Source organism: Hoplias malabaricus, chromosome 1 (assembly GCF_029633855.1).
Source record: "Hoplias malabaricus isolate fHopMal1 chromosome 1, fHopMal1.hap1, whole genome shotgun sequence".
Taxonomy (NCBI): domain Eukaryota; kingdom Metazoa; phylum Chordata; class Actinopteri; order Characiformes; family Erythrinidae; genus Hoplias; species Hoplias malabaricus.
The window spans coordinates 51,228,459-51,253,289 of record NC_089800.1 but is presented as its reverse complement, the minus strand read 5'-3'; the positions used below and the strand labels follow the sequence as shown (position 1 = coordinate 51,253,289).

At 43.4% G+C, this 24,831-nt stretch overlaps 1 protein-coding gene across 3 annotated transcripts in view; it reads left to right on the top strand.

Moving 5' to 3' along the window:
• The window catches only part of clpb (ClpB family mitochondrial disaggregase), a 52,050-nt gene that overhangs the window by 24,341 nt on the left and 2,878 nt on the right, over positions 1 to 24,831 (top strand). For all 3 annotated transcript variants that reach the window (XM_066666440.1, XM_066666455.1, XM_066666447.1), the window contains exons 7-16: positions 1,534 to 1,631; positions 3,340 to 3,454; positions 13,997 to 14,074; positions 17,938 to 17,993; positions 18,102 to 18,146; positions 18,805 to 18,966; positions 19,456 to 19,612; positions 20,271 to 20,344; positions 21,548 to 21,667; positions 23,854 to 23,958. In XM_066666440.1, coding sequence (XP_066522537.1) covers positions 1,534 to 1,631; positions 3,340 to 3,454; positions 13,997 to 14,074; positions 17,938 to 17,993; positions 18,102 to 18,146; positions 18,805 to 18,966; positions 19,456 to 19,612; positions 20,271 to 20,344; positions 21,548 to 21,667; positions 23,854 to 23,958 — 1,010 coding nt within the window. The remainder of the gene's footprint in view (positions 1 to 1,533; positions 1,632 to 3,339; positions 3,455 to 13,996; positions 14,075 to 17,937; positions 17,994 to 18,101; positions 18,147 to 18,804; positions 18,967 to 19,455; positions 19,613 to 20,270; positions 20,345 to 21,547; positions 21,668 to 23,853; positions 23,959 to 24,831) is intronic.

Sequence of the window (24,831 nt, the reverse complement as noted above, 5' to 3'; positions counted from 1 at the left end):
CGCAGCAGGTGGACTACAGTGTGTAATTGTAGAACTACAAAGTGCTCCTGTTTGGTCAGAGGAGCTGAGAGAGTGGACAGATATGATATGTGCTCATTTATATTTGACTGACCCTTTAAAATAAATAGATGAGACTGGGAGGGAGACGGTGAGTCTTGGTCCAGCTGTACGTCCCGAGGGCATTGTGCATTTGTTGCTTGTTCCATGTTTCCTGTGCGCTGTCCTTGTTTGGACTGAATGAAGGGTGGTCTCTGACTTTTGCACTGTAGCGTACATAGCCATGTCCTTTGTGGCTCTGGACGCCACGGTGACCAGCGTCTTTACTGACCTCCCACCGCCTCACACACATTGTGACAGGGTGCTGTAATAAGGGGACAATAGCCGGAGCGCCGGAGCTGTCAGCCTGTTTTAACTGAGTAAGCAGAAGAGCAGTGGGGGGCTCGGAGTTGGGCCGGAGGGTGGGGGTGTCTGGTTTTCTTCAGACACACACACATGCAGACGTTGATACACACACCAAAAGCATGTTATACATGTACCACACACTAACTAATGCTGTATTCAGTTCACAAGAGAAGTCCACCTTTTTTTTTTTGTTTTTTGTTATGTTTTTTTTCTGCCATAGAAAATAAATACAGCACATGATTAAATGAAGAAACTTGGCAAACTATAACTCTTATATATCTATATCTATATCTTATATATCTATATCACACACACACACACACTCACAAAACTTGCTCAACACTCATACAAAGAGAATGTCCCCATTACCAAATATTTTCAGCGTTTATTTTCACTCCAAATACAATTTACAAAAAGGAATGTGCCCCAAACACACAGACACACACACACAAACCACAGAATGTCCCCACATTTTCCATGTCATTTTGTCGTCACAAAGATAGTATTACATCCAAAAGCAAAATCTTACACACACACTGTCCCCACATTTTTGAGGTTTCATTTAGTGTTTACAAACATAGTGACACACACACACACACACACACACACAGACTCACACACAAACTATAGAATGTAAACACAGGTTAGTGTGTCCTCACAAAGGTAGTAATGCATTTAAAAGCATCTACACACACAATATACAATACACACAACAAAACATGATACACACATACGGGTTACTAAGCTACATTCAATACCAAGGGGAAGTCTGTCCATTTTTCTAAAAATTCTGTAGAAATATGAGCAGGATGCTTTATTAATTTAAACTTTATAGTTACATTTATATCGCACCTTTCCAGACACCAAAGGATGCTTTAATGCTACACTTAATCAAATTAAGAGTCTTGTCAAAGCCTTGCACTCCCACACACACTTGTATGCAGATAGATACCCGGATGTCCCTTGGCATGGCCTCTTTGTCCTGATGCCCCCTGCCTATAGGATCAATCCCATGTTTTTATTATTACCCCGGCACACTTTTAAGGGGTCTCCTATCACGCTGACCCCCTAACTGGGCTGACAGCTTGACCCCCCACCACCTCGATGTTGACCTCTGATCTCTGTGTGCAGGTGCCAACCCCTTGCAGGCGAACGAGCTGGGACACACTCCGCTGGCCTACGCCAAAGAAGGAGAGATGAGCGCAGTGCTGAAGGAGTGGGAGGGCAAGGTACGGAGGGGGTCGGGCTGATGTCATGAATGTGTACAAACTTTGTATTTCTAACTGCAGTGGGCTGAGGGGGTCATGGGGGTGGGTGTACACATTCAGAGGAGTGGGCTTTGGAGGGGGGCTTCTAGGGGCTGATGTGTAGGATCACCTGTGTGAGTGTAATGTATATCCTTAACTAACTTAATCCAGATTAGCCTGCATTAAAGTTCTAATGGGTGGTAATCCTGTTAACTTCAGGAGCAGCAGGGGGGCCACCTGAGGGCCCTGGATCACTTTCAGTGGTCTGGGTCTCACACACACACTGTGGACCTGTCGAATTTAAAAGTGGCTGCTCACTAGAGCATGAGTTGTTTTTGGCCATTCATTCATTCATTGCCAGGTCCACCCACTTGCCTGGGCTCTCTATAACACATGCTGGTTCAGAGCTGGCCGGTTGCTATTAACGCAGTCACTAAACAGCTCAACATGCTTGGAGGAGAATGCTAACAATCAAAGCTGTAATTTAAAAATCTTTTTAAAATGGACATTGAAATCTTTAGGAAAGAGCTTCCAAATATTTGGAGATTGTCCCATAATTTTCAAAACCAACTGAACTGTGGTGGCTTTTCAGAACAGGCCCGATTCTGATTTTGAAGAACCCTAATCCAATTGAGTCCAATTCCTAAAAAAAAAAAATCAATCATAGTTTATTTGAAATGAAACACATGGAAGATGGAATATACCTTGACTTTCTGAATCGTTTCTTGAAGAATCATGCTCTAACTGAATTGATGCATGTTTAAAATGGAAAGTCAGATGACTCACTGAACCGTTTCCTAAAGAATCGTAATCCGATTCGGTCAAATCATATTAAAAATGGAAAATCAGATGAGACACTGAATTGTTTTCTGAAGAATGGTAATCGAATTAAATCAAAACATGATGAAAAGGGAAAATCCCATAATGGTACTGAGTCATATCATAAAGAATCATAATCGAACTGAATCAAATCATGATGGAAATTAAAGACACTCACACTGAGTCACTTCGAAAAGCATCATAACTGACCCATAACTGACTGAATCATTGTCTGAAGAATCATAATTGAGTCGATTCGTACCTCGACTCTCAATCTGAACCCAGGAAGGGATTTAGGGTTCCCTGATTCACTGACACCTTTCCCAAAGAGTTAATCCAACTGAATCGTCCAGAGATTGCAGCCCCTTGTAGAAGGAAATGAAAAGGTAAAAAGAGTTAGAGAAAGCAAAGAGGAAAGTAAGAAGGGAGAGATTTTGGGGTCCCCAGGATAGAGAGATGATAGTAGTGGTCCGGTTGGAGGGGCTTTAATGCGTCCACTCGCTCTGCCCTGTGCTCTGGGGCAGCTTCTTTATTGCCTGAAATGAAGCAGGAGTGGGGATGGATGGAGCGCTGGATATGGGAAGAGAGAGAGAGAGAGAGAGAGAGAGAGATGGATTACGTTTAATCACTAAATGAGTATCACAACACTTGAGACTTGGACTGTGTGTGTGTGTGTGATCAAAAGAAATATGTCTATAACTATAACATGTTTGTTGTTATGGTTGTTTTATGCAAAGTTTGGGGACGCCTGATTATTTCTATCAACAATATTTATTCATTTGCTGTGTTTCAATATTTGAAAACACAAATATATGTTTTTAAAAAACAAATATAATATTTAATATTATTTCTTTCTCTCTCTCTTTCTCAGTTTGTGGAAGAGAAGAAGAAGAGGGAGGCGGAGGAGAGGAGGAGGTTCCCTCTGGAGCGTCGCCTGAAGGAACATATCATAGGCCAGGAGGGGGCGATCAACATGGTGGCATCAGGTAGAGGGGGTGTCCGTGGAGGGTTGGGGTGAGGGGGATACAGTGGAAACACCTTAGAGCCAGAAGATTGGAGATACCGGCTCGTCTAGCAGTCCTTACTTAATGAAGGTTATTAATTGGTCACGGGCCCATGCTCTGAGAACACTTTCCACATCACATTTGACCATCTCTGTGAGGATTTCATTGCATTCAGACACACAAAGATCAGCCCTGTTGTGCACCTGTTCCTTTAAATGATAATGAGCCGTTCGCTGTTCACCCCGACCCCGAGCGCACAGCAGTGAGGAGCGAGCAGCAGAAGCTCTGATTTTTAGCCGTTTTCACTCAGTTCTCTTTCTTCTTTCTTCTCATTTTCTCTGTTTTTACTCAGTGCTCTTGTTCCTCCGCTCTTGTTGTGTCTGTTTTGCTGCGTTTCAGCTTGTTTTTGCGCTCTCACATAAACACGGGTCCAGCGCTGTGATTGGAAAGACAAGGGGGCGGGGCCATTGTAAAGTCTTTGCACTTGACGTCAGAAGCGGAGCAGAATCAGAGGCTCATTTTATCTCATGTTTTCTGAAGTGCTGCAGGAAAAATAATTGTTTAGCGCCACCTGTGGTGAACAGAGAGATTATAAACCCAGTAAGCTCTTCTGTCTCTTTCTCTCTCTCTCTCTTGCTCTCATTCTCTACTCCCCCCTTCTCTGTATATAATGGGTTAATTTAGATTAATGGGCGGGGTTAGGAGGGACACAGGTGGAAGAGTGTGTGTGTGTGTGTGTGTGTGTGAGGCACAGCTGCTGCTGATCTTGGTCTTCAGCCGAGAGCTGCCACGTAACTCAATTACTGAGTAGAAAAAAACTCCCTCTCTCCCTCTCTCTCCTCCATCACTCCATCTCTTCTTGACATCACGTTTCTTTCTTTCTCCTTTTTAGCCATCCCTCATCTTTTTTTCATTCTCTCTGTCTCTCTCTCTCTGTCTCTCTCTCTGTGTCTCTCTCTCTCTCCCTGTGGTGGAAAATAGAAAATACAAGCAGCTTCTAAGACTGAACTTAGTAGGTGCGACTGCATGTTTTTTTGTGTATAGAGCAGTGGGTGTTGTGTGTATGTGTGTGTGGAGAAAAAATACACACACTAACATACACAGAGAGAGAGAGAAGTAGGTTCTGTCAAAAAAATGGTGCTGTATCTTTCATTTTTATCTCCTAATCATTTATTTATTTTCTTTGATTTTCCCATAATGTGTAAAAACCATGACTTCTCTCTCAGTGTGTGTGTGTGTGTGTGTGTGTGTGTGTGTGTGTGTGTGTGTGTGTGTGTGTGTACGGCTCCCAGGACAGAGCAGAAAGATGAGTTAGAGCACAATAACACACTCCCCAATAAATACACTATATTACTGTTTATCGATCGATTTGAGTGTGTGTGTGTGTGTGTGTAAAATATTTAGAATTATGAGTGTGTTCTTTACTGAATATTAAAATCAAGAAAACCACAGTTGATAGTTTTAGGAGAGAGAGAGAGAGAGTGTGTCTGTGTGTGTGTGTGTGAGAGAGAGAGAGAGAGAGAGAGAGAGAGAGAGTGTCTGTGTGTGTGTGTGTGTGTGTGTGTGTGTGTGAGAGAGAGAGAGAGAGAGAGAGTGTGTGAGAGAGAAAGAGAGAATACAGTGAAATAGAAAGAGAGACAGAATAGACTGAGAGAGAATGATAGTAGGATAGAGAGCAAGCGAAAGAATACAGAGTGTAGGAGAGAGAAAGAGGGGGAAGAGAGAGAGAGAGAGAGAGAATACAGACAGTGTGAGAGAGAGAGAGGTGGGAGCTTGCAGCTCTCTCTAAAAGTGATTTGATAAATGGTCAGTTATTGCGGTGGCAAATTGTCCTGAAAGCAATTTGAGCCCAGCACAGTGACCGTTAAAGCAGCAGAATATTGATCCTTTAGAACTAATATAGTGAATATATCAGGCACACACACACACACACACACTTTACTGGTATCAAAGAAAGAGTAAGAGAGTGAGGTAGAGAGACACCAGGACACACTCAGATATGAAGTGATACGGAAAGATCCTAAATTAGGACTTGACTGATACAAAAATATTATCACCAATACTGACCCTAAAAAGCCAGAAATTCCGATGCTCAATAAAAACACTCAGAGTTGAAATTACTCAGTGGAACATCTCTGTGAGGATTTGATGGCAGCCCAGACACTATTAGTGCGGTCAGGTACTGACGTTGTTTTATTAGTTCTGCACCATCAACTCCTCCCAAAGGTACGGGATGGAGATCCGTCACTCCAGAGTACTTGGTTCTGGGGGTGCAGCGGGTGGTTTATACGCCTCTAGCCGACAGTTGGCATTGGACATTGTAAACTTAGGCTCATGTGCAGCTGCTCCACAATTCCTTTTATTATTAGATTCGTCTACTAAGCTAATTCTTATAGATAGTCACTGAAATATATCATTTATTCAGAAATGCTATCTTATGCTGTGCGCACACACACACACACACAGGTGCAAACACATGCACACACACACACAGGCGCACAGGAAGCTGTAGATTGATCTTGCTTTAGCTCTCGGGGGCTAAAAGTTATTGAAGGCGATTATCCTCCTTAATGTCATTACCAGCCCTTTGCCCTTCCAGACAAAGAGAAGCTGCATGCACACACACACACACACACACACACACACATACACACAGACACATACCTCAGTGCCCCCTTGTGTGTGTGTGTGTGTGTGTGTGTGTGTGTGTGTGTGTCTCGAGACCTACTAATAATAACTATTACTATGTTACACATGCCTTATTACCTTGTAATATATGTGTTACTGCACCTATTGCATCATGTTTGACTGGGTGCTCTAGTGTGTTAATTAGGTCAATATCAATTCTGTATGTCCTTGGGCTCTGATTGGCTTTTAGGCCACATTTGCATATCAAAACCATATTATCTTAACCTTGAAAACAGCGCCCTCCATTTATTTGGACGCCCAAACGTCCCCGACGTCTTTGAGCCGCCATGTCGGTGTCCCCTTTCCCGTGCGCTGAAGGACGGAACGAGGGAGGAGAACGAGACAGAGGGAAACCGAGGGAGAGGGAGAGTCAGAGAGTCTGTCGCACGGCCCCTTCGTGACGGCTTGCTAAATTGCATTCTCGTCCTCGGATCACTGCTCCCAGCGACGCAAAGTGGGAGACGTGCGGAAGAATGCGCCGCGCATCAAGGGCATTTTTACTGATTGCTGCGCTGTGTAATGCATTACCCCAGGAGAGCTTTGTATTTTTTTTTTATTTATGTTATTTTATTTGAGGGGCTGGACAGGAGAAGTTCGGGCCTGACCTAACAACTGCTCTTTGGGTCCATTTGTCTTCATTTGACTTGGGCTTGTCCCCTGGCAATCTCGGGCCTCGTGGAGACAACGTCCAGCTCCTTACTGTGCGAGACATCCGCTGATCTTTCCATGTCGCTGCTTCTGAGTCCAAATTCTGGACTTGTTTACTTTGGTCCAGTATCTCTAGGGTCAAACCCTGAAACCTGAGGATGTGTGAGTGGTGCTGGACGCCCAGGATTGGAGCAGTACTGGGATGGACTTTACTGTGATACTGCTGTTTATTGTTCTTCCATAGCGGGCGGCACGGTGGCACAGCAGGTAGTGTCGCAGTCGCACAGCTCCTGGGGCCTGGAGGTTGTGGGTTCGATTCTCGCTCCGGGTGACTGTCTGTGAGGAGTTTGTGTGTTCTCCCTGTGTCTGCGTGGGTTTCCTCCGGGTGCTCCGGTTTCCTCCCACAGTCCAAAAACACACGTTGGTAGGTGGATTGGCGACTCCAAAAGTGTGCATAGGTGTGAATGTGTGTGTTGCCCTGTGAAGGACTGGCGCCCCCTCCAAGGTGTATTCCCGCCTTGCGCCCAATGATTCCAGGTAGGCTCTGGACCCACCGCGACCCTGAATTGGATAAGGGTTACAGATAATGAATGAATGAATGTTATTCCATAATGGTTCCAAGCCTCATTGACATCGTCCAACCCACTGCTCTTCCACTTCCAGACTTTCAGTGTCTTCATTTGGCCCACTTGGGACAGGGAGTAGTGGGCTTTCTTGGTGACAGTACTAGAGCAAATGGCAGTGTCCTTAAAGACTCTGGGCGTTGTTGGGCTGTATATACCTTGGGGTGAACTCTAAAAACAGGCAGGTCTGCTCCAAACCACTAAGGAACTCTGAGGGGCTCCAGACGTCCTGGACATAGGCATTATTGTGGGTTTATGGTCCAAAACTCCCAGTGCCATCTAAGGGATGAACTCCCAGGATGGATATTCCTGGACATTATAGGAATTTCTTAGTCTGAGCGCCTTTGGGACGAGTATTATCAGACTGTCAGAGTATAATCAAATTACCTGGAACCAAAAAATAGTCGGTTCTTCAGCAGAAACCATGACATTGTCCACAGTCAAGTCAAGAAGGAAACTCCAGAAAGAGCTCAGAGCCTCAAATAAAGCGTTATGGAGCAGTGGAGCTGTGTGAGTCATTTACAGAGTGTTATATTTTATTTGATTGATAGGTTGAAGATCTAGCCTCAGGGAAGGAAGAGATAAACAGAACAGAGGTGTCGGTGCGAGGAGCACTACTGTAGGAAACTCCTGAAAACTCAGAAACATACTGAGACATACACTATTTACAGAGACTGGTTGATCCCAGTATCTCGGAGCTCCACGATGACTGTGGTGTGGTTTTCTTTCTTCTTTGTATGGATAACACCTCTTGATGTTAACCCTACGGTTGTTTACTTAAAGTAACGTTAGGTTATAAGTCCATCACCAGTAATACACAGCCCCAACAGAACTAAGCAATAAACAACACTCGCTCCTCAGAGACCGAACAATCAAGTCAGCTTTTCATTCCACCTTAAATGGTGCGTCAAGTACACACTGGCACTCGCTGCACCATTTAAGGTGGAACAGGACCGTGGTGAATCTAAAGCTCCAGCACATACAGTTGTGAGAAGTGAGTGTGTGTTGTACACAGTTGTGTTGGTGCTGTGTCTTCGCTGGTGACTGATTTAAAACATCAAGAAATTCGTTCAAACAAGAAGCTTCTATAACAGGAAGCTGCCTCCGTATCGTTCTGAACTTAACTCGTCTTGAGCCGTTTTTCAGTTTCATTTTTCCCTCATGAACAACAGCGTTTGGTTCCTGATACATGTTCCTTCTGATTTATTAGTGACTATAAACGAAGCAAAACACAGGCTTTATTCCAGGGTCTGTAGAGATCCCAGTTCATTAAGTGGTGTGACATCATCTGCAAACAACCTGTTGAGGACAACCCTGGAACGACCCCCCACAGCGCCCCCTGCTGAAGATGTATCCTCAGTTCTCATCAAAACTGCTGGAATTCACTGGAGAGAACCAAGGTTCTAAGAATCCTGAAGGGAACTTTTAGTGTAGAAGGGCCATTATTCTGACCCGGTCTTGGCCCAGTCTCTAGAGTCAAATCCAGATTGGCTGGGAATGATGGGGAAAGTGTTGAGGGGCATATTACTGTGCTATACTCTCAGGTTGTTCTCTAGGTCTATACATATATCCATCCATAATAATGTTCTCCTACAATCCAGAGTTCCAATGTTCCTTCACGCCCACATACTCAGAGGGTTCTAGATAAGGTGGCTGTGGGAAACGAGGACATGTTACACTTTGCCCTGATTTTGATGCCCACCTCGCCTCCATTCCTGCTGTTATTGTACACTTCTGTATTTTTCGACTGTTTCTCTGGCTTGTATTGTGTGTGTTTGTGTGTGTGTGTGTGTGTGTGTGTGTGTCTTTCAGCGTGTATGTGTGTGTTTCCGTCCTCAGGGAGTGTCCCTCACACTCAGTCGGTGTAATAAAGTTGAGAGAGAATGGCTCAGTCACAGACAGCCCTCCTGAAATATGGTGCTCGTGGAGGGCTGAGGGACTCACACACACACACACACACACACACAATGCTCTCCATTGCAGAAATATGGCGGCTGTATGTTATCAGGGGAGAGGAGAGAAGACACGGCCGTGGGCTATTCAAGATTCATCTTTATGACGAATGACAGAGCACTAAACACACGCGCACACACACACACACACACACACGCATTAGACTCGCTTGTGCACTCATACAGTACTCTCTGCTCATTTCCTGTGCTTCCTCCCAGGTTTTCTGTAACATGATATCAGCATCTCTCTCTCTCTCTCTCTCTCTCTCTCTCTCTCTCTCTCTCTCTCTCTCTCTCTCTCTCTGCTCTTTGTCAGCTCTAATGGGTTGGATGCTGAGATGCTGAACTGTAATTGGCTTTCCGAGTGGATGCACTACTCACGACCTTACATTCGGGTTACAGATGGCACAATACAGCTTTTCCTTTTACCGATACCGACCCTGAAATGAAGATTTTAAACCCTTCCCTATGAGCTTTGACCAATACAAACCTCTTTAAAGCAACACTAGGTAGTATTTTTATCTTAAAATCTCAGCTTTAAAGTCATTGCGATGCTCCACTGAGCTGTAACAGGGAGAAAAGAGCCTCTCGCTTTTGCTGCTCCAGGCTCAGCACTGCAGAAACTGCACTATGTATTACTTTCATTTAAAAGAAAACAGCAAAAAATGAATCTGTAAATAATAATAATAATAATTTAAAATATTTTTCTCCTCAAATTCACTTCCACCCTTTAGGTAAGTCACGTCAATCCATGATGTCATAAATCTGAGACAATAATCACAGCACATTCTTCCTCAGAGACATGAAAAGACGGCCACTGTCAACAATGCCTCAACATGCTTGGAGGAGAACATTGCTTGTAGAAATTTGGCTGCAGGATGGAGGGGCAAGCTACGATTTAATTGTTTCTTTAGCCATAGTTGAGATGTTGCAATGCTCTCTGTCGGCTGATATTCTCAGTGATGTCACGATCTCGTAAATATGCAAATGAGGCTCCATCAACAAACACAGCACCTGTTTTTCCACGTCAGAGCTCTAATTGACACCTGGAAGAAGCACAATAAAACCTTTCCGTTAGTGTCTCTTCTTCTTTTCCCATAGCTGTACGTTCTGAGGGTAGCACGGTGGCGCAGCAGGTAGTGTCGCAGTCACACAGCTCCAGGGACCTGGAGGTTGTGGGTTCGATTCCCACTCCGGGTGCCTGTCTGTATGGAGTTGGTGTGTTCTTCATGTGTCTGCGTGGGTTTCCTCCGAGTGCTCCGGTTTCCTCCCACAGTCCAAAAACACATGTTGGTAGGTGGATTGGCGACTCGAAAGTGTCCATAGGTGTGAGTGAATGTGTGTGTGTGTTTGTGTTGTGTGTGAAGGACTGGCCCCCTCCAGGGTGTATTCCCCACCTTGCGCCCAATGATTCCAGGTAGGCTCTGGACCCACTGCGACCCTGAATTGGATAAGCGGTTACAGATAATGAATGAATGAATGTACATTCTGAAATTACACTCGTCTTTGGGGGAGGTACATTTCACTGGTACCCCCAACGATACCTCTTCCGTCCCTTTAATACGGGAACATGATTATAACATACTGTGACGGCCTGAGAATGAAAAGACAGAAAACATTCATGGTACACAGCTCTGGGTTTTAATGAAACACCTGTGACCTGTTTTGGTCGGAGTGCCACAATGTGGACTATGAAATGCCACAGATGTATTTCAGTGTTGTGTAAACTGCCCTGTTCCTTTAAATGATAACGAGCTGCTCGCTGTTCACCCCGACCCCGAGCGCACTGCAGTGAGGAGTGAGGAGCAGAAGCTCTGGTTTCTAGCCGTTTTCGCTCTGTTCTTTTTCCTCGTTCTCCATTTTTACTCAGTGCTCTTATTTCTCCGTGCTCGTTTTGTCGGTTTTGCTGCGTTTAACCTCGTCCTCACGCTCTCACATAAACACGGGTCCAGCGCTGTGATTGGACAGACTCAGACGAGGGGGTGGAGCGATTCTAAAGTCTCTGCATTTGACGTCAGAAGCAGAGCAGAATCAAAGCGGCTCTGAAAACCTGAACAATGGGGGAAGGTGCCGTATCTCTGTATCTGCCCAGAGACAGTGGAGAAAATATTCAAACCCAGAAACCACTTTTACTGGGGATTATCTGCTTTTACTCACGTTTTTTTTTTTCAGGTTCTCTCTCTCACTCTCTCTCCCTCTTTCTCACTTTTGTTTGCTCTAGTTTTAATTTCACCTGCTCTTGTTTACTCCCTTTTTCTCATTTTTTCTCATTTTTTCTCACTCCCTCATTCTCCTTTTTCCCTCTTTCTCTCACACACCCACTTGCTCTTTTTCTCTCTATCTCACTTTTTCTGTCTTTCTCTCTTTGTTGTACGCTTTCCATCTTTTCCTAATTCTCTCTCTGTCTGTCTGTCTGTCTGTCTGTGTCTCTCTCTCTCTCTCTCTCTCTCTCTCTCTCTCTTCTCGACTGCTGTTTCAGCTCAACTCCGTTTTGAGCAAAACTTACACAAACCCATCTGACCCCACCATTAACCCCCCACCTTCCTTTTACCCCAAAAACTACCCCAATCTGCTGTCTCGCATTTATTACGGCTCATCCCTTTCATACACACACACACACACACACACACACACACTTGTGCACAGGGCTGGTCTCCGTGGCGACGGCGTGTTATCGTAGCCCTTGTTCCTGAGGCACCTCTGCTGGATCCATGCTAACGTGATTTGCCGGCTGCAGCATGGAGCAGGCTAATGGAATTAGCGTTGAGCTAATGGCAGAGCGGAGGGAGGGAGGGAGGCGGGGGAGGCCAGAGAAGAGAGCGAAAGGAAGAGAGGTAGAGAAAGAGTCGTGTGTGTTTGTGTGCATCTGAACATGCATTTTCACTTTCCATCCTATCTTTCCATCCCTCTATCACTCCTTATCCCTCGTTCCTCTTTCTTCATTCTTTCATCTTTAGTTACAGCTTGTATTGCACCTCTCTCTCTCTCTCTCTGTCTCTTTCTTTCCTTTTGTTTCCTCTATTTCTTTCTTTCTCTTTGTTCTTTTGTCTTCGTCCTCTTCATTTCTAATTTCCTTTGTCTCTTTTTTTGATTTCATGCTTTGTTTTTCATTTTACTTGTTTCTTTTTTCTGTTTTCTTTCTTTCTTTCCTCTTGTTATCCTTCTTTATTTTTGAGATTTTCTTTCTTTCTATTTTTCTATATGTTTCTTGCTTGCCTTGTCTTCCTTTGTTTTTTTAGTTCTTACAGTTTTTAGTACTTTGTGCTGATGATGATATCCTCTGAGATGATGATGAATCTGAAGACGCAGGTTGCCTTAAAAGAAGGATGTAAGAAAGCTGCCCCTCCAAATAAGACCATCCTAAAGCTTAGAGTATCATTCCCTGCTGCGGAAGAAAGACATTTTTACTTTTACTCAGTGTCTTTCAGCCAACTTTAATAACACAGTGCAGTTAGTTAGACCTTACCAGAACCTTTAATGTTTCCTATGAAGGAGGTGAAGCTCCCATGGATCTGACTTGTTTTCCCAGCACATCCCACAGACCCTGCTTTGGTTTGAGATCTGAAGAGTTTTGAAGCAGTTTGGAAGCAGGGGCAACACTAAACAGCCTTTTTCCCGTGCCTTAAATTATTCCTGAACACTGTTTGTAGTGTGGCGCAGAGCATTATCCTGCCCAAATAAACCACTGCCATTAGGGAACACTGCTGCCGTGAAAGATCCTACTTGGTCTGCAATGTTTAGGGAGATGGTGCGTGTCAATTTACTGTTTTCCACTGCATGGTGTCTACTCAATTTGCTCAGCTTTTCTGCTTCTCCACCAGGTGAATCAGGTCCTGGTTCTGGAAGCGGGTTTTTGTTTAGTGGCTGTTCTCTCGTGGTTCAGAGCGAGTCGAGTAGGGACTAAACCGTGACGTATAAACCTTGCAGAGCGTTGACTGTCCAGAGAGAGTCGTCACTCTACGCCACGCAACACAGACGACCAGCACCAACTCTCCATCTGTAAAATCTCCAGCTGCAGCAGAGATCACGTTTGTTTTTATCCGACTCACGACGGCAGCTCGTAAAATTACGCCGTGGTCTTTTGAAGAGGTTCAAATGCACCTTGGATCAGTGGCCGATGAAAGAATCCAGCGAGAGCTGGACGCTGCAACAAGGAAGGAACAAACTCTACTGATCTGTCTGAACTGATGACGCAGCTGTGTTCAGTCCCAAACAACAACAACATGACAATACACCATGAGTAAATGTATAACAATACTGCTGCCATCGTTGTGGTTTCCAAAACCCGCTGTTCCCATTAGAGACAGGGTTTTGAGTCCAGTACAGTCCAATAGAGTACGTACCACGCAGTGGAAAAGGACCAGTAATGACCTCCACATACAAAGCACCCAGAGCACCACCCTGTTTCCACCAGCTCACTATACTCTCATGCCCAGTGTAGGTGTTGACGAAGGTGGACAATGGTCAGCTTGGGTTATGGGGCCAGTGTAACCAGATCAACATTATGTACTTCATCTGTCTTTGTTGTTATTATTGTGTGTGATGGGTGTATGTTTACTATAATAATAATAAATATAATTATAATCCTCTTCTTCCATCCGTCTTGTTTTCAGCCATCAGGAGGAAGGAGAACGGCTGGTACGATGAAGAGCATCCTCTCGTCTTCCTCTTCCTTGGCTCTTCTGGAATCGGTAATGTCTCTGTCCACAGTCTCCTCACTCTCATGTCCCTCTCACTCTGTCTCTAGTGAACTGTCCACACTGTCTTCGTTCTAACATCCCTCTCGCTCTCTCTCTAGTGAACTGTCCACACTGTTTTCGTTCTAACATCCCTCTCGAGCTCTCTCTAGTGAACTGTCCACACTGTCTTCGGTCTCACGTCCCTCTCGCTCTCTCTCTAGTGAACTGTCCACACTGTTTTCGTTCTAACATCCCTCTCGAGCTCTCTCTAGTGAACTGTCCACACTGTCTTCGTTCTAACATCCCTCTCGAGCTCTCACTAGTGAACTGTCCACACTGTCTTCGTTCTAACATCCCTCTCGCTCTCTCTAGTGAACTGTCCACACTGTCTTCGGTCTCACGTCCCTCTTGCTCTCTCTCTAGTGAACTGTCCACAGTCTCCTCACTCTCACGTCCCTCTCGCTCTCTCTCTAGTGAACTGTCCACACTGTCTTCGTTCTAACATCCCTCTCGAGCTCTCTCTAGTGAACTGTCCACACTGTTTTCGTTCTAACATCCCTCTCGAGCTCTCACTAGTGAACTGTCCACACTGTCTTCGGTCTCACGTACCTCTCGCTCTCTCTCTAGTGAACTGTCCACACTGTTTTCGTTCTAACATCCCTCTCGAGCTCTCTCTAGTGAACTGTCCACACTGTCTTCGGTCTCACGTACCTCTCGCTCTCTCTCTAGTGAACTGTCCATAGTCTCCTCACTCTCACGTCCCTCTCGCTTTCTCTCTAGTGAACTGTTCACACTGTCTTCGCTCTCACATCCCTCTCTCGTCCCTCTCTCACTCTCTCTAGTGAACTGTCCACACTGTCTTTGTTCTCACGTCCCTCTCGCTCTCTCTCTAGTGAACTGTCCACAGTCTCCTCACTCTCACGTCCCTCTCGCTCTCTCTCTAGTGAACTGTCCACAGTCTCCTCACTCTCACATCCCTCTCACTCTCTCTTTAGTGAACTGTCCACACTGTCTTCGCTCTCACGTCTCTCTCTCGCTCTCTCTAGTGAACTGTCCACACTGTCTTCGTTCTCACGTCCCTCTCGCTCTCTCTCTAGTGAACTGTCCACAGTCTCCTCACTCTCACGTCCCTCTCGCTCTCTGTAGTGTACTGTCCACACTGTCTTCGTTCTCACGTCCCCCGCGCTCTATCTCTAGTAAACTGTCCACACTGTCTTCGGCCTCACGTCCCTCTCGCTCTCTCTCTAGTGAACTGTCCACACTGACTTCGTTCTCACGTTCCTCTCTCTCTCTCTCTCTAGTGAACTGTCCACACTGTCTTTGTTCTCACGTCCCTCTCTCACTCTCTCTAGTGAACTGTCCACACTGTCTTTGTTCTCACGTCCCTCTCTCACTCTCTCTAGTGAACTGTCCACACTGTCTTCGGTCTCACGTCCCTCTCTCTCTCTCTCTCTCTAGTGAACTGTCCACACTGTCTTGGTTCTCATGTCCCTCTCTCGCTCTCTCTCTCATGAACTGTCCACTCTCTTCAGTCTCACGTCCGTCTTGCTCTCTCTCTAGTGAACTGTCCACACTGTCTTTGGTCTCACGTCCCTCTCGCTCTCTCTCTAGTGAACTGTCCACACTTTATACGGTCTCACGTCCCTCTCGCTCTCTCTCTAGTGAACTGTCCACACATTATACGGTCTCACGTCCCTCTCGCTCTCTCTCTAGTGAACTGTCCACACTTTATACGGTCTCACGTCCCTCTCGCTCTCTCTCTCTTGAACTGTCCACTCTCTTCAGTCTCACGTCCGTCTTGCTCTCTCTCTAGTGAACTGTCCACACTGTCTTTGGTCTCACGTCCCTCTCGCTCTCTCTCTAGTGAACTGTCCACACTTTATACGGTCTCACGTCCCTCTCGCTCTCTCTCTAGTGAACTGTCCACACATTATACGGTCTCACGTCCCTCTCGCTCTCTCTCTAGTGAACTGTCCACACTTTATACGGTCTCACGTCCCTCTCGCTCTCTCTCTAGTGAACTGTCCACACTTTATACGGTCTCACGTCCCTCTCGCTCTCTCTCTCTAGTGAACTGTCTTTGTTCTCATGTCCCTCTCTCGCTCTCTCTCTAGTGAACTGTCCAAACTGTCTTTGGTCTCACGTCCCTCTCGCCCTCTCTTGTGAGCCACTCACTTGAGAGATATTGCCGTATTAACTGAATTAGCTCCATCAGTTGTCCATTACCAAGACTCTCTGTAAAAGTAATGCTTTGTGAAATTATTTATTCTCGATCCTCACTTTTCGCCTGTTTATATTTGGTCATATATTGGCCTTTTGTTTTGTCCTACACAGTCGTAGACACCCCTCTGGAAATGTCCCCCTCACAAAATAAAAAAAAAACAACAAAAAAAAGCACACACACACACACACACACACATACACTGGTGGACTGTGACAGTTGTTTGTTTGTTTGAGGAGATTGATGTAGATTGCTGAATGCCTCATATTGCCGTTTTATTGCCTCCAGCTTCTCTGACCACCAGCATCAATATTCAACAGCACCCCCCACTTACCATATATGTATATTAAAATTCATAAGAGGAATATTTTACACAGCCAGGGAGATATGGGGGGAGAATTGATGAGTGAGACAGACAGGAGACGAGAGAGAGAGGGAGAGAGAGAGAGAAATGACAGACCTCCATAAAAACAGGAAAACAAAAACACACCCTGCTATCAGTCGCTAAGAGGAAAGACAATTGCAGACTTAACAAAGTGTCTCATAAACCAATCGTCTTTGGCCGATCCAGTCTCCGCCCACAAAGGCTCTCTAGCAACTGTTGCTAGGTTTGGCCAAGTTTACAGTAGAGGCTCATTGAGCATTTCTGGATGGAAGTGATTGTTTGTGCCCCCTACTCTTCTGGAATGGCCTTAAACACTAGATGCTTGAATCATAGTGATATTAATAATAATAATAGATTTATTTGTACAGCACCTTCCATACATAAATCAGCTCAAATTACTTTACAGAAATAATTTAACATGTATATATAAAATTAAAGTTGTGCAATATATGTTTGTTATAAAAATAACATGAAAGTAAACATTAAAAAAAAGCTGATACCTTAGATCTAGCACCTCCTAAAAAGAAGTGGGCACAGAACATTCACGCCATGTGCAGCTTCTCTCAAATATCACATTCTATCGGTCAGTGCTCTTCTGTTTGCCTAATGGGGTGAAGTTCTAGTGTAGTGGCTTGTTGCCAATGCTTTTTTTTGTGCCATACTTGATATTGTTTGTGTAATAACTGTGTAGTTACATATTAACAACTCATGTAACAAGTGGTTTTAGTCCATTTTATTGGTGGGCAATGGTACATCATGGATAATAGTCTATGTATGAATTAGAGGTTTGTTTCTGTAAATAGAGTTTTGTATATAATAATACTATGTAGTTAAATGCAGTGATATCTAAATGGATGGGGTGAATGCACATTAACTTGCTGTATTCAGGTCGTACAGTAAGATTTTGCTCATTATACAGTAGAAATTCAGTACAGTATTCTGGTTAAAACCGCAGTTGATACCTATCTGTGTTTACACCTGCTTAATCCGTATGTGACAACGTGTTACAACTGTTGTTAATGTGTAATTGCATGTTATTACAAACAAAAAGAAAGGAAGGACTTATTTTTCTGTTATTTTTAGCCACGCCTTTCAAGATTCATCATCTAATTCCTGGACAAGCTGCTTTTAGACAGAAATGTGTTAAGAGTATGTCTTCTTGATTCACGGTTCAGCATTCGGGGAGTTAAATAATTCCAGAGAATTAAAAAAAAAACAAAGCATGGATGAGTTTTTGAGTGTTTACAGTTTGTGTTTATATTATTGCAGGTAAAACTGAGCTGGCGAAGCAAGTGGCGCGCTACATGCACAAAGACATCAAGAAGGTCAGTATCACAGTGAAAGAAGTGATATATTAATATAAATTAAAGTTATACATATGTTTATTCATATGAACCGTAATACTGAGTTGTGCCACTGTTTGTAATTAACAGGGTTTTATTAGAATGGACATGTCTGAATTCCAGGAGAAACATGAGGTAACACACACACACACACACCCTTATGTATTGGTGATTAAGGGCACTGAATATACACAAACATCCAGAGAGGTGGTAGATACCTCAGCACCTGCTGAGCATTTGGGGGTTATGTGTTTTGTTCAAGGGCACTTCAGCAGTGGATGTTGAGGGAGGAGACAGTGCTGTTTTTTTTACTCTCTATCCTAAATCCCCTGACGTTCCTGGGGATCAAAACAGATGACCTTCCAGGCCCAAGCCTTCTCTTAGCGTTATAGGCCTCCAGTGTAAACTCAGTAAAGTCCAGTAAAGGCCAGTAAAGTCAGGCTCTGTATTTTTACATTGCTGCTCGCTCGTGTCGTTTGAGTAACCACTGCCTTGCTTGTTCTACCATGGATACAGTCTCTCCTGGTGAGGGCAGGTCTGCCTTGCCCTTAAGAATGGGAATGTCTAGCTTCCTCCTCGCTAGACAACTTTCAACAAAGTTTCAGTTTCTGAGTTTCAGAGCTCTGGGCTGGATCTGTGCTAGCCCAATCAGTCATGTGCAGAATAAATATATAATAAGAAAAATATTTGGAATAGCTTGTATTTCAAATTGGTTTCAAAGCGAGATATTGTTGAAATGACAAAATATATGTGCGTACATATACCTCTCTCTCTCTCTCTCTCTCTCTCTCAGGTGGCGAAGTTTATTGGCTCTCCTCCTGGTTATGTGGGTCATGAGGAGGGTGGTCAGCTGACGAAGCAGTTGAAGCAGTGTCCGAATGCGGTGGTCCTGTTTGATGAGGTGGACAAAGCCCACCCAGATGTCCTGACTATTATGCTGCAGCTTTTTGATGAGGTACGTTTTATAAAATCAAAGCGCAACACCATCATGCGGCACAGCTACAGTAACATCTTACTACTTTTGACTGAGCAGTGTTTTACCCACTAGCTACATATCTGTGCTCTCTTCACCCACAACCCTGTACAATATATAAACTCTGTTATTAGTATTAACATTGTTCAAATTCTGGCATCTGGTTTTCAAAGTTCGAGGAAAAACAATGCGTAACCGGCCACCGTGAGCTGCTCTAACTTCAGTGAGTTGATTAAATATGCCATCAGTCACACAAGAAACGTCTTCATACATGCTGTGGAGGAAGTGCCCACGGCTTGAAAGGCCTATGCCTGAGTAAGAGAAGCGCATTTACAAGCATACATCAGACTCTGGGCTCGTGTGCCAGACCTGTGTTCACTATTTGTCTGAAACTAACACAGAATCTCAAAGTGTAACTGAGAATAAAATGAGGTGTGTTTCTGATTCTTCACTGACGTATCCGTTCCACAGGGTCGTCTGACCGACGGTAAAGGGAAGACCATCGAGTGTAAGGACGCCATCTTCATCATGACCTCCAATGTTGCGAGTGAAGAAATTGCCCATCATGGCCTGCAGCTCAGACAGGAAGCTCAAGAGCAGAGCCGCTGCCGACTGGCTGAAAATCTGGGTAAAACAGCATTTGTTCAAGAATTATTGAGTAATCCATTCTTTATTGTACATAGTGATAGTTGTTGCTGTAAATTAGCAATAATTACTAAATAATTTGTAATAGATACAGGAAAAGTCATAGTCATTAATTATCAAATTCAAATAGATACTGAATAACTCTGTTGTTTCTGTATAATTTATATATTATAATTGGATAGAAATATAATATACTAGCACTTTATAAATCAGTAATTGGTGGGTAATAAAATAGCAATAAATTGTATGTCCCCATAAATTATGTTTTTTAGTTCTTAATAACAAATGTTTCACTTACTGCACCTGTAACTAGTCGTGTAATATTAGGGTTATTACCTCTAACACAGTGCAGTAATACTGATTAATTTATTTTCTATTATTACCCTATTATTACCCTACCAATAACTGTCAAGTGAAAACTGGAAACTAACATATAAAATAATTTAAAGCAATTACTAAATATATTCTTAACATCTGAAAACAGAAAATATCAGAAAAACAATGTATGACAGTAGTTAATTATTTTTAATTATTTTATAATTATTTACCTCCTCACAGTTTGAATACGCCTGATGTACCGTTAGTAGGTTAAATATAAATTGTATTTGAAAGTGTTATCATTGTTGTTTGTCTGATTGCAGATGACGTTCAGCAGAGTGAGAAAATCACCATCTCCAAGAAGTTTAAGGAAGACGTTATTCAGCCCATTCTGAAGGTAGAGGGTTGTAGTCACATTGCCCCAGGGTCAGTCACAGTCTGAGAGCGTGGTTTTCTCACAGTGGGGAAACACTGGTCTCCTTGTGCTAACACTGATCCACTCCACCCTGCGGACCCCGAGGAACTCAAAACTCAAACCTCTTTAGTGAACACAACTGGATTTTAACATCACTGTTGTACCTTTACACGTACGTTTACACTGTTTGTACCTTTGGTGGCGATAATGTAGATCTACTGCACTTTTTCTTCCTGTGAAAGCTGGTTCAAGTTCATTACTCATCTCTGACGAGTTGAAATCGCATGTTCATGTTTCAGAGTGCTAAGCATCTCCTCGCTTAAGGGCAAGGCCTCCCTCTTCCTCCAGGTTGAAATATGTGAAGAATAAGTGAGATGTGATACACATGTGGAAATGATCCAGAAACACACACAGATGGAGCACTTTCCTATTTTTATTTATTTTTATTTATTTCTACAACACTCTTTAAATCACTCGTCCAGCTCCACTTTTCCATATCGCTTTATTTGAGGCTCTGAGCTCTTTCTGGAGCTTCTTTATCTCAACTCGCCTACAAACGCCATCACTTAAGAACCTGCAATTCTTTTGTTCCAGTTCAGAACCAATATATGTTTGTGGAAACGCGCCGCACGGTTCCAAATTAGGCCCGCTAACAGGAACCGAACTGGACCCACTTTGGTGGAAAAGGGTTAAGAGTTCTTCGGGGTCCGGGGGGGAGGGGTGGCTCTGTGACCCTGTGCTTCCCAACACACAGTTTTATTAAAAAGTTAAAACATTTTCTGACCATTCTCCTGGAATTATTTCCTTGATTTCCAGTATCATTAATTCAGCAAATAATTAACTGTATATTTTGCACATCTTGCAAACTTTTACCCACGGAATCTGCAGAGTCCTGTAGAGACTTTAATGCCCTGTGTCTTTATTGATATCACTTGACGTTTAGAGTTATTAACTCATTTTAATTTAGATCTGAAATCTCGTGTTCGCTGTGAGGACACAGCAGGAGGAAACGGGGAGTCAGATTTACATTTTTGAAAAACAGCACCCCAGCCGAAGTAGTCTCTTTGCAAACTTGTTGGTTTCAGTCTCTAGTCAGTTCACTGTAGTAGATTTGAATCTTATTGGACATCTTCCAGCGATTGATGCACATTTGTTTTTTTTTGTTTTTATTCTTTATTTCCTCAGGCCCATTTCAGACGGGATGAGTTTCTGGGACGAATAAATGAGATTGTTTACTTCCTTCCTTTCTGCCACTCAGAGCTCATTCAGCTGGTCAGCAAGGAGCTCAACTACTGGGCCAAGAAGGTACACAAACCTCACAGCTCCTAAAGTGGGAAGGGGACCTGTTCATAGTTGGCAGGTTATTTCAGAATTCAGAGATGTTGATGTAACCCAACTTGTGAACGTAACTCATGACTTATTTACATTACGGCTGTTGAAGGAACACAGTAAAAGTTTAATAAGGTTTTTTCAACTTTGACATTTTAGATTTGTAATAATTCCAGGCTGAATTCTGATCTGAATTTGTGCCCTCGGATAGAACAGTTGCCCTCTTGTTCAAATACAGCTTTATTTATTTATTTATTTATTTGGTTCACCCTCAAATGTTATTAAAATGTAATGTAAATGTAAACCTTATTATTAGTCATCTCTAGTTCCACTGGTCAGAGGATGGCCCCGACTGCACACAGTGCTACCAGCCTCTGGAGTGTAGGTGCCGTCAGGTGCTATTGCAGCACAGTTCTAAGACTGTCCGAGACCTCCTTTGGACAAAATACCACAACAATCATCAAACCTACGCTTTCTGTGCCTGTTCTTTTAAATGACAATGAGCTTCACGCTGTTCACCCCGACCCCAAGAGCACAGCAGTGAGGACTAAAGAGCAGAAGCCCTGGTTTTTAGCCGTTTTCGCTTGGTTTTCTTCATTTTACTCTGCACTCTCATCTCTCCGCGTTTGTTGTGTCTGTTAAGCTGCGTTTGACCTCGTCTTTGTGTTGTCACATAAACACTGGTCCAGCGCTGTGATTGGACAGACAGATGAGGGGGCGTGGCAATTCTAAAGACTCTGCACTTGACGCCTTGTTTTATCCCAGGTTTTCCGAATTAGACAGCGTACAGAAAACCAACTGGTTGGTCTCGTTCACAGTGTGTGCGTTGGTGGGCTCCACATTAAAACGTTTAATGTGAACATATATAAATAAGGGATTGTTTTAGAAATATGCCCCCTTTAACAACTGAGCAGACCTGGAGTCATAAAGAGCAGCGAAAGCTTTCATCTCTGAGAAACAGGAGAGACTTCAGATGGATTTGTGGTTTCATGAGAAGCAACCAACTTCTAAGACTGAACTTTGGAGGTGTGGTTGCAAATTTCTTTTACACCTGAGAGCAAGTGTCCAGGAAAGAGCAGACGCTTTATTAAAGGCAAAGGATGGACGCAGTGACCACTGAGAGAGTGGGATTCATGTTTAGTTATAGAGGCCTCAGGGTAATTACCTGTGGATTGTTTCACTTCTTAATCACTGTTTACTTGTATGCTTTTGGCTTCTTTTGTGTGTGTGTGTGTGTGTGTGTGTGTGTGTGTGTGTGTGTGTGTGAAATCGAGAGAGAGAGAAAATGATAGTTAAACAGTGTGTTAATCTGCACTTTTTGCACACAGCCATTTTTCTTGATGCTGTTGACACAGACACACACACACACACACACACACACACACAGGGAATCAATAACAGCTCGACGACCATAATCGTGTTAGGGAGGTTAACATGTGGGCCATTCATAAATATTTAAATATTAATAAAACTCCATTTCTGTCAGGCTAGCCCTGCAGGCACAAACACACGCCTCGGAGTGTGTGTGTGTGTGTGTGTTCTCTCTCGTGCCAAAATGTGTATTATTCAGTCTTTTGAAAAACACTTTTATAATGTCCAAGTTCATATTTATTTGCATCTCAATATCATATAAAATTTTGATGTGGAAAACAAATCCGCATTTAAAGAGTAAGTAAACCCTAAAATATATGATTTGCATTAAGCTCATATTCAGAGAAATATTCATATCTTATTGGCATTTGTTTTGTTGGAGGGTTTTTTTTTTTCGTACGAGTGTTAAAGAACTGATGTTTATGGCCTGGGAATTAATTCCACGCCCAAATCCATGACCCACTTTAAGCACCAAGTTTAAACGAGTGTAGAACTCATCAATTACATTGACTCCTATTGAAATTTAAGAGGGATTTTTCCATCTCCTGTAAATGTAGTTTTGGAGAATACATGGTTTAATTTGGACAGAGACGATACGTGCAAAAGCACAGCGGTAACTGGATGGAACAATATAAATATTTTCTTTTTGTTTCAGGTAAATAACTGTGTCACTCACATTTTGATTGCAGTCTCTTGTCTTGTCTCACTTAAACAACCCCCCTCCTCCTTCTGCTTCTTTTCTTTCTTTATCTTCCTTCACTACCCCTTCCCCCTCTTCTTTTTGCCCCCAGGCGAAGCAGAGGCACAACATCACTTTGCTGTGGGAGGGTCCGGTACTGGAGCTGCTGGCTCGCGGCTACAACCTCCACTACGGAGCACGCTCCATCAAACACGAGGTACAGCCAATAGCCGTCAATACCGCCATCGATAAACAATACACTGATCAATACTGCCATTCTCCAGCCATCCCTACACACCGCTAAAGACTCAGCGGGACGTCAGGAAGGAGGACGAGCTCAGGAAAGATCAGCGTTTAGGAAACAATAATGGGGTTGTTATTGAGTCACACCGCCTATTGAGTCTTATTGGCTTTTAGACAGGAGAAGTATGGTGGTGGACAATGCATCATGGTGTGTGTTAAACTGGACATTTTTTGACATTTGCTGGATGTTTTACTTCACAAATAATGATAATATTTTGTGAAGTGATAATATTTTTTAAAAACAGTATGCACTATTAAAAAGCTGCTCTGAATATTCGCCTCATAGTCTGAACATCCGCAAAAGCTTTTAAAGCAACACTAGGTAGTATTTTTACCTTAGAATTACAGCTTCAAAATCACTGTAAGACTCCACTGAGCTATAATAGGGAGAAAAGAGCCTCTGTCATTGCTGCTCCAATCTCAGCACTGCAGAAATTGAACTATGTAACTTCTGGCGGAGGGTAGGTCTGGATGTCTCCAAAGAACAGTATCAGGAAGTTCTAAGACAGCCTTAAACTTTGGTCCATACATTGTTTACCTCTGCAAGTCGTACTGCAAGGATAAGCGACTTTCAGAATTTATATAAAAAAGAAAAAGCACATTATTTGTGTAAAAATGTTAGGACATGCTCTTAAAGCAACTCTAGGTAGTATTTTTTACCTAGAATTCCAGCTTCAAAATCATTGTGAGGCACCACTGAACTGTAATTGGGGAGAAAAGAGACTCTATCATTGCTACTCCATGCTCAGCACTGCAGAAACTGCACTATGTAACTTTTAGAGGAGGG